We start from the raw sequence: 12,660 nt of genomic DNA, 5'->3' as shown, positions 1-12,660 counted from the left end.
GAAATCTAGAGTTTTTCTTTCTTTCTTTCTTTTTTTTTTTTTAAGATTTATTTATTTACTTGAGCGAGAGAGCCAGCATACAGAAGCATGGGGAGAGGCAAAGAGAATCCCAAGCAGACCTGCTGAGCGCAGAGCCTGAATCGGGGCTCAATCTCATGACCTTGAGATCATGACCTGAACTGAAACCAAGAGTTGGGACGCTTAACGCACTATGCCACCCAGGCACCCTGAAATCTAGAGTTTCAAACAGGTATTTTATTCTTTTTTTTTTTTTTTTTTTTAAATCACTGCTCCCTCTCTTCCTGTCAAGGGTGATCTCTAAGGCAAATTTTACACATTTTTATGTCTAAAGGAATCCCTGGCCTTCTCAGAGAGTGCCCAGTTGGGTAACCTCTTCTCCATCAGTACTGCTGGACATGAAAGATGAAAATGCCTGCATAAATCGATGGAGGCTTCAGTTTCTGACAATATTCCAAAATACACGTCTAGAAAGGCCTGAAATTGGTAGCTATCAGTTTAAAAATACTAATAATAATCCATTAAATGCAGGCTGCCTTTGAGGAGAAATTCTTAAAGGCTAGAAATACCAAGAAAGCTCAAAGCCAAAGAGATAAACCAGCACTGAAGCAGGCATTTGAACAGGAGGCTGGGAAGAGAGATAAAATGTAGGAACCAAACAGGGTGGAGATTAAATCGGACTGGATGTAGTAGGGGAAAAAATACCATTAGGCTGATGGAGATGGCAGGGACACATCCTAACTCATCCTCGACTCTGAGCAGAGTGGAAATAACTAAAAATATCTCCCTGGAGCATTCCTATCAAGAGCCCTATACTCACAAGTTTGGGACTACAGTCCCATCACAGACACAACTGTACCTCCTCAAAGCACTCTCAGAGTGGTTCTGCATGGTACTGCCACACAGGTACACAAGGGCAAATGCAAATTCTCTCCAAGGAACATACCAGAACACAGGTTTCGGAGAATCCCCCAGGTGCGTATCTGAGGAACATGAGCTCACAACTGGAATGCATACACACATAACAAGTTATCATGAGTGAGAGTTGAAAGAAATAGAAAACTGCAGAGTCAAACACTATAAATATTGGATATTATCAGTCACAGACTCAGAGAGGTAGGTACAATATGAAGTTTATCATAAGAAATTAAAAGGGGACAGGGTGTCGCTGGGTGGCTCAGTCGGTTAAGTATCTGCCTTCGGCTCAGGTCATGATCTTGGGGTCCTGGGATTGAGCCCCACTTGGCCTCCCCACTCAGGGAGTCTGCTTCTCTCTCTCTCTCAATTAAATAAATCTTAAAAAAAAATATTTAGACACATAGATCAATGGAACAGAAGAGAGATCCCAAAAATGTACCCTCAACTCTGTGGTCAACTAATCTTCGACAAAGCAGGAAAGAATATCCAATGGAAAAAAGACAGTCTCTTCAACAATAGTGTTGGGAAAATTAGACAGTCACATGCAGAAGGAAGAAACTGAACCATTTCCTTACACCATACACAAAAATAGACTCAAAATGACTGAAAGACGTAAATGTGAGACAGGAATCCATCAAAATCCTAGAGGAGAACACAGGAAGCAACCTCTGTGACCTCGGCCGCAGCAACTTCTTGCTAGGCATGTCTCCAAAGGCAAAGGAAACAAGGGCAAAATGAACTATTGGGACTTCATCAAGATAAAAAGCTTTTGCATGGCAAAGGAAACAGTCGACAAAACCAAAAGACAACTGATAGAATGGGAGAAGATATTTGCAAATGACATATCAGATAAAGGGCTAGTATCCAAAATCTATAAAGAACTTATCAAACTCAACACTCAAAGAACAAATAATCCAATCAAGAAACGGGCAGAAGACATGAACAGACATTTTTCCAAAGAAGACATCCAAATGGCCAACAGACACATGAAAAAGTGCTCAACATCACTTGGCATCAGGGAAATACAAATCAAAACCACAATGAGATAACAACCTCACACCAGTCAGAAAACACACCAGGGGAGAAAAACACCTTTAAATACATGGTAATCCCAAGGCAGAAAAAAATGTAAAGACTTGTAAAAGAACAATTAGAGTAACAGCTGACTTTTTTCTTAAGATTTTATTTGAGAGAGAGAGAGAGAGAGCATGAGCAGGGGGAGGGACAGAGGGAGAAGCAGACTCCCCTGTGAGCAGGGAGCCCGATGCAGGACTCGATCCCTGATCATGACCTGAGCTGAAGGCAGACACTTAACCAACTGAGCCACCCAGGTGCCCCTAAGAGCAGACTTCTAAACAGCAATGATGGAAGCCCAAAATCAATAGAATAATATTTTAAAAAACAATACATGTTAATTTAAAGGGCAGAAAAGACATTTTTTAAAAAATAAAAATTGGGAGAGATTACTACCCTAGACCAGCAATAAAACAATTTCCAAAGGATATTTCAGAAAAAAAGAAAATAATACCAGAAGTAAGGCCCAAGATGCAAGAAGGAATATGAGTAAACCTGAACTGGCTATATTCAGCTGTAATAATAATGTGTAATTTTGTAGGGTAAACAAGTAGGAACCAAAGCACTGGGCAACATTGCATGTAAATCCAGAAGACTTTAACATAATTAGATTATTCTAAATGTTTTATTCAGGAGCAGAATTAAACTGATTAATTCTGAACTTCACAGAGTTAAATCTACTTAAGTTTTCTGGGGTAACCACTATAGGAATACTTATAGTAAGTACGTAACTTCCAACACAGCAGAGGGAAAAATAAAACAAAAAACCAAAGTCAATCCAAAAAAGGCAAAAGGGGAAATTTAGAAAAAACAGCACAAATATAAAACATAAACTAGAATATAGAAGAATATAGAAAAGTAATCACAATAAATATAGGCAGACTGTCAGGATGGATTAAAAACAAGAAGGTGCAGCTGTTTATTTTTACTTTTTTAGAGAGAGAGTATGAGTGAACAGGTGGGAGGACGCAGAGGGCAAGTGAGAGAGAGAACCATAAGCAGGCTCCATGCCCAATGTGGAACCCAAGGCAAGGCTCAATCTCATGACCCTGATACCATGACCTAACCTGAAATCAAGAGTCAGACGTTTAACCGACTGAGCCACCCAGGTGCCCCCAGCTATGTTTTTTAATAGGAAATTTCTAAAACATAAGGACACAAAGAAATATAATTATATAAATAAAAGGCCTTACTAATACACAAATTAAAATAATTTAAGAAAAACTAGCAGTTTAAAAAAAAAATAAAGGGGCACCTGGGTGGCTCAGTCGTTAAGCGTCTGCCTTGGGCTCGGGTCATGGTCCCAGGGTCCTGGGATTGAACCCCGCATCGGGCTCCCTGCTCCGCGGGGAGCCTGCTTCTCCCTCTCCCACTTGTGTTCCCTCTCTCACTGTGTATCTCTCTGTCAAATAAAATCTTTAACAAAAATAAAATTTTTTCAGGGGCGCCTGGGTGGCTCAGTTGGTTAAGCCACTGCCTTCGGCTCAGGTCATGATCCTGGAGTCCCAGGATCGAGTCCCGTATCGGGCTCCCTGCTCGGCAGGGAGTCTGCTTCTCCCTCTGACCCTCCCGCCTCTCATGTGCTCTCCCTCATTCTCTCTCAAATAAATAAATAAAATCTTAAAAAAAAATAAAATAAAATTTTTTCAAATAAAATTTGCCATTCCTGCACTGATACTAGTATGAGAGAGAGAAAAGAATTAAAAAAATGTCCAGATGATGTGCTTCTTTTTCCCCTGGTTAACAAACTCTGACTTGGGGAGAACACAACTTAATATAAAAGACAATTCTATCAACTGATCTGTTGGAGCCGATCATTTGTTCCCTTTGGCAAAGGGGGGGTTAGAAAAAAGCAATTTTGTTTGGTACAGAAGGTAAACCAGTCTACTCTTGAGTAGCTGTAACTGATGACTCAGAGTGAGAGGAAGTCATAATCCTTTAGCTCACTCTCCTGCTATCTACTCACTTTTAGGACATTTCCATGGCTAATACCATCTGGCTCCAAGAGATCAGAATTCTTAGATTAAAAACTAGAATAAAAAATCACCTCTAGGGTTAAAGAGAAAATACAAATTGTCTGAGGAACAGGCAAGAACTAGCACCTCTGCTACAGCACACCTGGGACCAGGTGCTATGGGACGGGGGTGGGGTGGGTGGGATCAGCATCCCACAGGGCTGATGTTTAGGCTAAATGAAGGCACATCAACACAATGAAACATGTAAACATTCAAAAAGATCATTATCTAAATTATGTAAACCTCCCCAATTATTTAAGTTTGTTCATCATGACGACTGTCGATTGGAAGAAAAGGAAAGTGGATTTTCAGATAAGAATTTTATATCTCGCTCACTCCCTTTTGTCCCTTACCTCTTAGTACAGTGTTGGTGCACAGAGGCACGCAGACAGGTGTCCCTCTCAATAAACCAAGAAGTGGATACACTGTCCATTCATCAGTTGTTAATATGATTAAGGCACAGATTTCTACTAGCAAGTTTTCCTAAAGGAAATTTTCTTTTCTTTTTTTTAAGATTTTATTTATCAGAGACAGCAAGAGCAAAAGCGAGAGCACGAGCAGGGTGAAGGGCAGAGGGAGAAGCAGACTCCCCACTGAGCAGGGAGCCTGATGTGGGGCTCGATCCCGGGACATTGGGATCATGACCTGAGCCGAAGGGAGACGCTTAACCAACTGAGCCACCAGGCGCCTCCCTAAAGGAAGTTTTCTATTACAGTTGGTGGCCCCCTCCTTCTGGGACAGCACCCCTGAGGTGCTTAGGGCTGGGAACTCGAGTGCCTGTGTGACCTGGTGTTCTGGGAGTGCGTCATCGCCGGCCGGCCCTGGGACGCTGCAGTCCACGTCTAATGTGTGCCTGTGTAACACAAGTTCTCCAAGGTTTTAATAAAGTTTTCTATTTTTTAAAAAAGAAAGTTTTCTTAAAAGGAAACAGGAAGCAGAAACCTAGTTGATCAGAATTGATCATCTCCTGCTGTTTCCACAGAACACCTCCTAACTCCTTGGCACCTTCAGGTTTCAACGTGGCCTTAACCAGTCACCTACCAACTAGAAATGAACTTTACTAGCATGCATGCTCCCCAAATTCATCTTCTCAGCGCTTGACACTACCTTAAAGCTGGCAAATTTCAACCAACTGAATTAATCTGGAAGTTGGGGTAAAATAAATACAGATGCCAACTCTTCTTTGAATATAGCAATATCCCTACACATTAAGAAGAAACGTCATATAGCACCCTCTCCAAAATATTTATCTAAAAATCATCAGGAAAGAACTAACCAATACCATGACAGTCACCCCTAGGATTGGGCAATGCTATGGGGTGGGAGGGAGCATAATGTCCAAAGAGGAAGTGATTATTTGGGTTAAATGAATCAACACAATGAGATATACAGGCACTGAAAATAATTGTTTAACTTCCATCATTTTTTTTTAAACTTTATTATGATTACTATGTTTTCAATTAAAGAGGGAAAGAGCAGGACACCTGGGTGGCTCACATGGTTAAATGTCTGCCTTCAGCTCGGGTCATGATCCCAGGGTCCTGGGATCGAGTGCCGCACCAGGCTCCTTGCTCAGCAGGGAGCCTGCTTCTCCCTCTGCCTGGTGCTCTCCCTGCTTGTGCTCTCTCTCTTTCTGTCTGACAAATAAATAAATAAAATCTTTAAAAAAAGAGAGAGAGAGAGGGCGCCTGGGTGGCTCAGTCGTTAAGCGTCTGCCTTCGGCTCAGGTCATGATCCCAGGGTCCTGGGATCGAGCCCTGCATCAGGCTCCCTGCTCGGCAGGAAGCCTGTTTCTCCCTCTCCCACTCCCCCTGCTTGCGTTCCTGCTCTCTCTGTCTCTGTCAAATAAATAAATAAAATCTTAAAAAAAATTAAATTAAATAAAAAAAGAGAGAGAGAACTAGTTGGTTTTCTATTTTTAGGTCTGTCTACTCTTGGTGGAAGGGGTGGGAATATAAATTGGTATAAACCTTGTATAAGCATATAGGGAAGAGATGGGAAGAATACAAAAAAATGTTGAATTTCCCCAGGAGTTGTGGTATGGCAGAGAATATTTTTATATGAGCACATTACTTTTAGAATACATTTTTATTTTAAAAATAAAAACAGCAAATTCTCTTTTAAAAGTTTTGGATTTAAAATTTGTTATCATTTAGCCAAATGAATGAGTTGCTACAAAACTTTATTTTTTAAATGTTTCCCAAGTAGAATGAATCTGGCTTTTGAAATTCACTGTTCCTCCATAATGAGATTATACTATCTATGTATTCCTATGCTGCCCACAGGAGTAATTTTTTTTTTTTTAAGATTTATTTATTTATTTATTTATTTGAGTGAGAGCTGAGCGAGTAAGAGGGAACCCAAGTCGGGGGGCGGGGAGGGAGTCAGAGGGAGAGGGAGAAGCAGGCCTCCCACTGAGCAGGAAGCCCAGGTGGGGCTCGATCCCAGGTTCCTGGGATCATGACCTGAGCCAGAGGCAGACGCTTAACCAACTGAGCCACCCAGGCACCCTTGCCCACAGGAGTAATTTAAATTAGATTTATCAGAAAGAGAATTAAACCCCTATTCCTACCACTACCACCCCAACAGGACTGAGCTAAATAATCAATCAGACCTTGCCAGGTGCCCAAAGAGCTCACCAACTTGTATGAACTAATCAGATTATAAGTGGCTTCTTCTTTACCTAGGGTTAGTGGGCTGGGACATAAACTATTAACTACTTAAACATAATATTAAAAGAATATATATTCCGTTACAGTAAGTGATGAATTTAAAATCTTATTTTTTAAAGATGAGGAAACTGAAGTAAAAATACATATTAATAGCTCTTTTGAAAGCTATTAATATATACCATAATCGTGTACTTACTAGCCCACAGAACTATGACTTTTTATGAAGGTCTCAGAGAAAACCCTTCATTCACTCGCTAACTTAGTCATTCATTCATTCAAAAATGTTTATTAAGCTCCAAGCATGTGATTTGTGGCCCTTTTGATACACTGGCAAATAAAAAAACACCAAAGCCCATGGAGTGTTCACCAACCACAGTGTGCCCAGAAAGAAAATCACTGAGTGTCTTCCTGCCTCATCTATCTAAATACCTTTTGGAAAACAAAGAGCACCCCACACAGTCACACATTCCTCAGAACATCATCTCTGGGTATGTCAGCGCAGCAGCTTAGCTGAGGGCTTCAGCTCATGCCTCTCAAACTGGGCCACTGGGCTTGGGCCCCACCCAAGCTGTGCTGGGCTATGCCCAGATCCCAGAATTGCTATCAATATTCAGACACTCTCTGTGTGAAAGCCAGCGGACTGTTGTTTAGCTCTGAGGAGCTTTACATACAGGGCCCCAGGAAGAGCTCACATGTATCAGAGCCAAAGACACACATACTCCATGCTGCAGTGATTTCTCTCCTGAACAGAGGCCCAAGAGGAATGCAGGAATAAGTGACAAGGATACACACACAGAGTATTCACAGCAGCAACATTCTCAACAGCCAAAACCTGGAAACAACCCAAATACCTATCAAGAGCAGAATAGACAAATAAATTGTAATATATTATTAAAATGCAATTATTATACTGTAATGAAAACAAATTAGAGCCACACATACCACAACACAGATGCAACTCAAACAGAATGTTGGGTGAAAAACATCCTAGAAGAATGTGCAGAGCGTGATACCATTTTTATATAGTTCAGAAAACAAACAGTGTTTCACAATGTGAACATGTTCAGCACTACTGCACTGTGCACTTAAAAATAGTTAAGATGCTGGGGTGCCTGGATGGCCTCAGTCGGTTAAGTGTCGCCTTTGGCTCAGGCTCAGGTCACGATCCTGGACTCCGGGGATCGGGCCCCGCATCGGGCTTCCTGCTCAGCAGAGAGCCTGTTTCTCCCCCTGCCCCTCACACCACTCGTGCTCTCTCTCTCTCTTGCTCTCTCTCAAATAAATAAAATCTTTAAAAATAAAAAAATAGAGAATAGTTAAGATGCTAAGTTTTATGTTCTGTGGGTTTTTGTTTTTTTTTTTTTACACCACAATAAAGAAAGCGCAAGCAAAACTAATTTTTTCTTTAGGGATATTTTGTTTAGGGATGCATATGTGTATGTGTGTGGTAAAACTATGAAGAAAAAAAAAGCAAGGGAATGAAAACCACAAACTTCAGGATGAAGTGATCTGGGGAAGAGGCAGAGAAAGGATTTTGTATCCATCTTGGTGAGGCTCCATGGGTGTGCATGATGGGCTCAAGGTCACAAGTATTTGTTTTATAACTGGGCTCTATGATTTAGATACATAATTCCTTTATGTGCACCAAACATTTTATTAAGTTCAAAAACAGGGGAGGGAGGCATATGAGTTAACATCAAGGTGTACCCGATTCCTAGACAGGGACATTATACCAAATATTTTTTAAGCCCAGACTTTGCAAAGTAAAAGAGCAGAAGAAAGTGTGATCACTCGACTGGAAAAGGGAAGGAGGGTGGTGGTAATAATTTGAGAGATGCATGGAAGGCAGGTGAGGGAGAGATCATTTAGCTGTGGGGGAGCAGTAGGGTGCACAACTCCCTGGTCTCCTTTCTACCCCAGTCAACACCCCATGCACCAGGAGCATCTTCAGTGTGCTTCTCCCCAGTCCCTCCTTACTTTCACTTTTCAAGTAAATTGTGTTAATTATAACTCCTTTGATATAACGAGTCATTCTTAGACAACACGGAAAGTTAGAGGGAGCTAATTTTCTACAATAAATAAAAAACTGTGTTTAACAGTAAGGTATTTACATGAAGAATGAAGAGAAAGGGACAAAGACAAATAGTTAAATTTGATCTATCTTTTTAAAATGTCCTCAAGTTGTTTTTTCCCTCCAAAATATCTTGGCCAAACAGGTAAAATCCTACATTTTACATAAACATGTTAAAAACCAACCAGAAGGCAGATAACCAAAAGTCTTCACTGCCTCTACTCCCCCAAGAGGCAACTAACTTTTAGGCTTTTTGTCCACAAATTGCTACTTCCCAGAGATGGAGGCCATAGCTAAAGCTAAAGATTATTCAAACTCAGCCCATAAGGGAGCTGCCTGATAAAAACCCCAAGCCATAAAAGTAAACACTCATATATTACAGTAGTACTTACCGTTCAGATTCTAAGAGGAAAAAAAGAACATGTGAGAAACTGTTTCCTATATTTTAGGAATCTAGATATAAGAATAAAGATTTCTGTAGAACAGGAAGCAAAAAGTTTTACCCCAAAACAAGAAATTCCCAAACACAAACATCTTCTACGAGGCAGTACAATTAAGTCATTCCCAGGAAGCAACACAGTGCTTGCTGGGAATGCTCCCAACACATGGAAAACAGCAGCCTTTGATTCCTAAGTCCCATAAGAGGCTATCAGTTTCACACGTCTGCTAAAAATAAGCCAAGTATTTTTAAAACCCACCACTGACCACACGCTACATGTCACAATTTGTTACTGAAAGCTTCCAGAAGCGCAAATAAATCCGAAGAGAAAGGAGTCACTGTGAGAAAGCTTTTGCTCCCCAACCATTTCCCGCAAAGAAAAGCTGGGAAGGAGGGGGGGGGGAGCTTGCAGAGGGACTCACATGGCCTTTCAATCTCCCCAACTTTTTAACAGCCTGGATCCACATCCTCTGGAGGACCTGAGCAGTCTTCATGGCCTCTGGAGATTAATCAGCCAGGCCACTGCCTACACCCCTGGCTGCTCACCCATTGCCATCACTCCACGTGGTTATGTAAGACGGAGACAATAGTGGCCCACATTCCCAGCAAATCCTGCTGTCATCTCACACAGTGACACATCCATACAGCACGGACGCCGGAACGCTGTGAAAAGCACCACTTGTGAGGAAAATAAGAAAGCAGCGGGATTTACACCACCTGAACGGCTTTCTTTCCCTCCCTCTCTCCCGTGCAAGGGAAGGGAACGAGAGAATCGGAGCAAATATTCTTGTTAGACATATTGAGCGACTCAGTATCAAAGCAGAAATTATTAAGCAAATAGGACATTTTGGAGCAAAACTCTGGAAATGAACATTTAGAGAAGTGTTTATTTATACAGACCCTCCCGTACACACATACACAAAAGGTATAAGCTGGCTAGAAATGAAATGTTTCAGGTGAATGGAATTGCTAATGTTACACAGAAATTAAAGGCCTGAAGATAAGATGTTTCACATCCTTGGAGATAAGAGGTCTGTAGGCGAGAGAAAGCCTGGCGCTAACTGGGGGACAGAGTGCTCACTCAGCAGAGTTTTCTCTTCTCCCTAACCTTTCTGTAAATTTAGCAGATAAAAGAGTAACAAAGAGCCATACCATCTGTTTCTGTTTTTACCAATGGTGGGGGTGGGGGGGAGTGGAAAAGTACATTTTAGTTTTTTTTTTTTTAAGATTTATTTATTTATTTGAGAGAGCGAGAATGAGAGAGAGAGTACATGAGAGGGGGGAGGGTCAGAGAGAGAAGCAGGCTCCCCGCTGAGCAGGGAGCCCGATGCAGGACTCGATCCCAGGACTCCAGGATCATGACCTGAGCTGAAGGCAGACTCCTAACCAACTGAGCCACCCAGGCGCCCCACATTTTAGATTTTTGAACATCTAGAAAAAACTTTATGGGATGTCTATGGGTTCAAGTTGGGTTCGGGATTTCAGAAGCATGATCTTGGGGATCCAGTCATCATTCTTGCTACTACTGTATATGTTACACCAGGGGTTCACACCAAGTAGTTTGTAAATGTGAAGAGTGCACCCTCAGAACCGTTTGATAAATATGGACCATGAGATGGAGACCACAGAGGAAACAACGTGATGCAGAGGCAGAAACGAAAGCTATAAAGGCAGAAGATCTGGGGTGCAGTCTCTGTTCTGTCACTTAGCTGCGGGGCCTTGGATAAAGGGTCTCCTTCTTCACAAAATGGAGAGAATACCACTTATACTTCAGAGGGCCACCATCAGCCTGAAATGAAATACCCTCTACAAAGGGCGCATGCTGAAGAGGCACTCGAAAATGTTCATGTCTTTCCCTTAAGCTCTTCATAAGCGTTAGAACAGCAAAATAGGGTAGGAAATGAATAAAAGTTTGCTTCAAATCTTACACCGAGAAAGGCAGGAAGTACAACGCCCAGTACTCAGCTGGGCTGTGCAAATGGAGGCAAGCTCCCTACACACCAGCCAGGCTCATCCCAGGGCTCACTGGCTCACCGGGCCCCCGGAGCAGAGAAGCACAAGAACCTAGGCAAGGAAGGCAGGCATAAGCAACTCCCTCCTTGACTCTGACAGTCTTCCCAAAAATACTTGAGCTTCCCTGATGAGGAAATAAATACTTCTTTCCCTAATTTATGCATACTGCCCAGAAGTCACAGGCATCCTACCACTTAAGAATTCCAGATTCTTGTACAGTGATTTCCAGAAGTCACAGTTTCTGCCCTAATTCTTTTAATTGTGCTAAAAAAAAAAAAAAAGGGCATAACAAAATTACCATTTTAATCATTTCTAAGTGTACAGGTTCAGTAGTGTTAAGTACTTCACATTGTTGTGCATCCAGTCTCCAGGACTCATCTTGCAAGACAGAAACGCTACACCATTAAACAACTCCCCACCGGGGCACCTGGGTGGCTCAGTCGTTAAGCGTCTGCCTTCGGCCCAGGTCATGATCCCAAGGTCCTGGGATCGAGCCCCGCATCGGGCTCCCTGCTCAGCCAGGAGCCTGCCTCTCCCCTCCCACTCCCTCTGCTTGTGTTCCCTCTCTCGCTGTGTCTCTGTCAAATAAATAAATAAAATTAAAAAATAAAAAAAAAACTCCCCACTGCCCCCTCCTCCCAGCCTCTGTTAACTACCATTATAATACTTTCTGTTCCTATGAATCTGACTACTAGATATTGCATGTAAGTGGAGTCTTACAGTATTTGGTTTTTTGTGTGGGGCATATTCACTTAGCATAACGTTTTCAATGTTCATTCTTGTAGCATGTGTCAGAATTTCCTTCCTTTTTAAGACTGAATAATATTCCATTGTATGTGTATACAACATTCTGTTTATCCAGTCATCCATGGATGAACACTTGGGTTACTCTCACCTCTTGGCTATGGTGAACGATGCCGCTGTGGAACATGGAGATGCAAATATACTCTCACTAATTCTTTACTCATTCCCTCAGCAAATGTTTACCAAGTGCAGCCTATTACACTCTGAGGATGAAATGATACAGATAAGGCACTGGGGGCACCTGGCTGGCTCGGTTGGAAGAGCATGCAACTCTTTTTTTTTTTTTTTTTTAAGATTTTCTTTATTTATTTGAGAGAGAGAATGAGAGAGAGAGAGCATGAGAGGGGGGAGGGTCAGAGGGAGAAGCAGACTCCCCGCCGAGCAGGGAGCCCGATGCGGGACTCGATCCTGGGACTCCAGGATCATGACCTGAGCCGAAGGCAGTCGCTTAACCAACTGAGCCACCCAGGCGCCCGAGCATGCAACTCTTAATCTCGGGATTGTGAGATCGAGCCCCACATTGGGCATAGAGACTATTAAATGAATGAATGAATGGATAAATAAAAAGCATGGCATTTAGAGATACGTCACTACCCTCGGGAAGCTTGGCAGGAGTCAGCACCTGACCGGCAGGGG

The 12,660-nt window shown here is 42.2% G+C and overlaps 1 protein-coding gene across 8 annotated transcripts in view; it reads right to left on the bottom strand.

Annotated features, from left to right (window-relative positions):
- Nucleotides 1–12,660, bottom strand: part of TJP2 (tight junction protein 2) — a 123,790-nt gene that overhangs the window by 39,678 nt on the left and 71,452 nt on the right. For 2 of the 8 annotated variants that reach the window (XM_078062118.1, XM_078062121.1), the window contains exon 1: nucleotides 9,630–9,736. The exons of 5 other annotated variants lie outside the window; for them this stretch is intronic. In XM_078062118.1, coding sequence (XP_077918244.1) covers nucleotides 9,630–9,701 — 72 coding nt within the window. In that variant the 5' untranslated portion in view covers nucleotides 9,702–9,736. Of the gene's footprint in view, nucleotides 1–9,629; nucleotides 9,738–12,660 lie in introns of those variants that run through there. One more of the 8 variants, XM_078062123.1, reaches the window with a different exon arrangement.

Source organism: Halichoerus grypus, chromosome 14 (assembly GCF_964656455.1).
Source record: "Halichoerus grypus chromosome 14, mHalGry1.hap1.1, whole genome shotgun sequence".
Lineage (NCBI taxonomy): Eukaryota > Metazoa > Chordata > Mammalia > Carnivora > Phocidae > Halichoerus > Halichoerus grypus.
The sequence above is the reverse complement of the archived record's forward strand: the minus strand, read 5'-3'. Positions and strand labels throughout refer to the sequence as shown.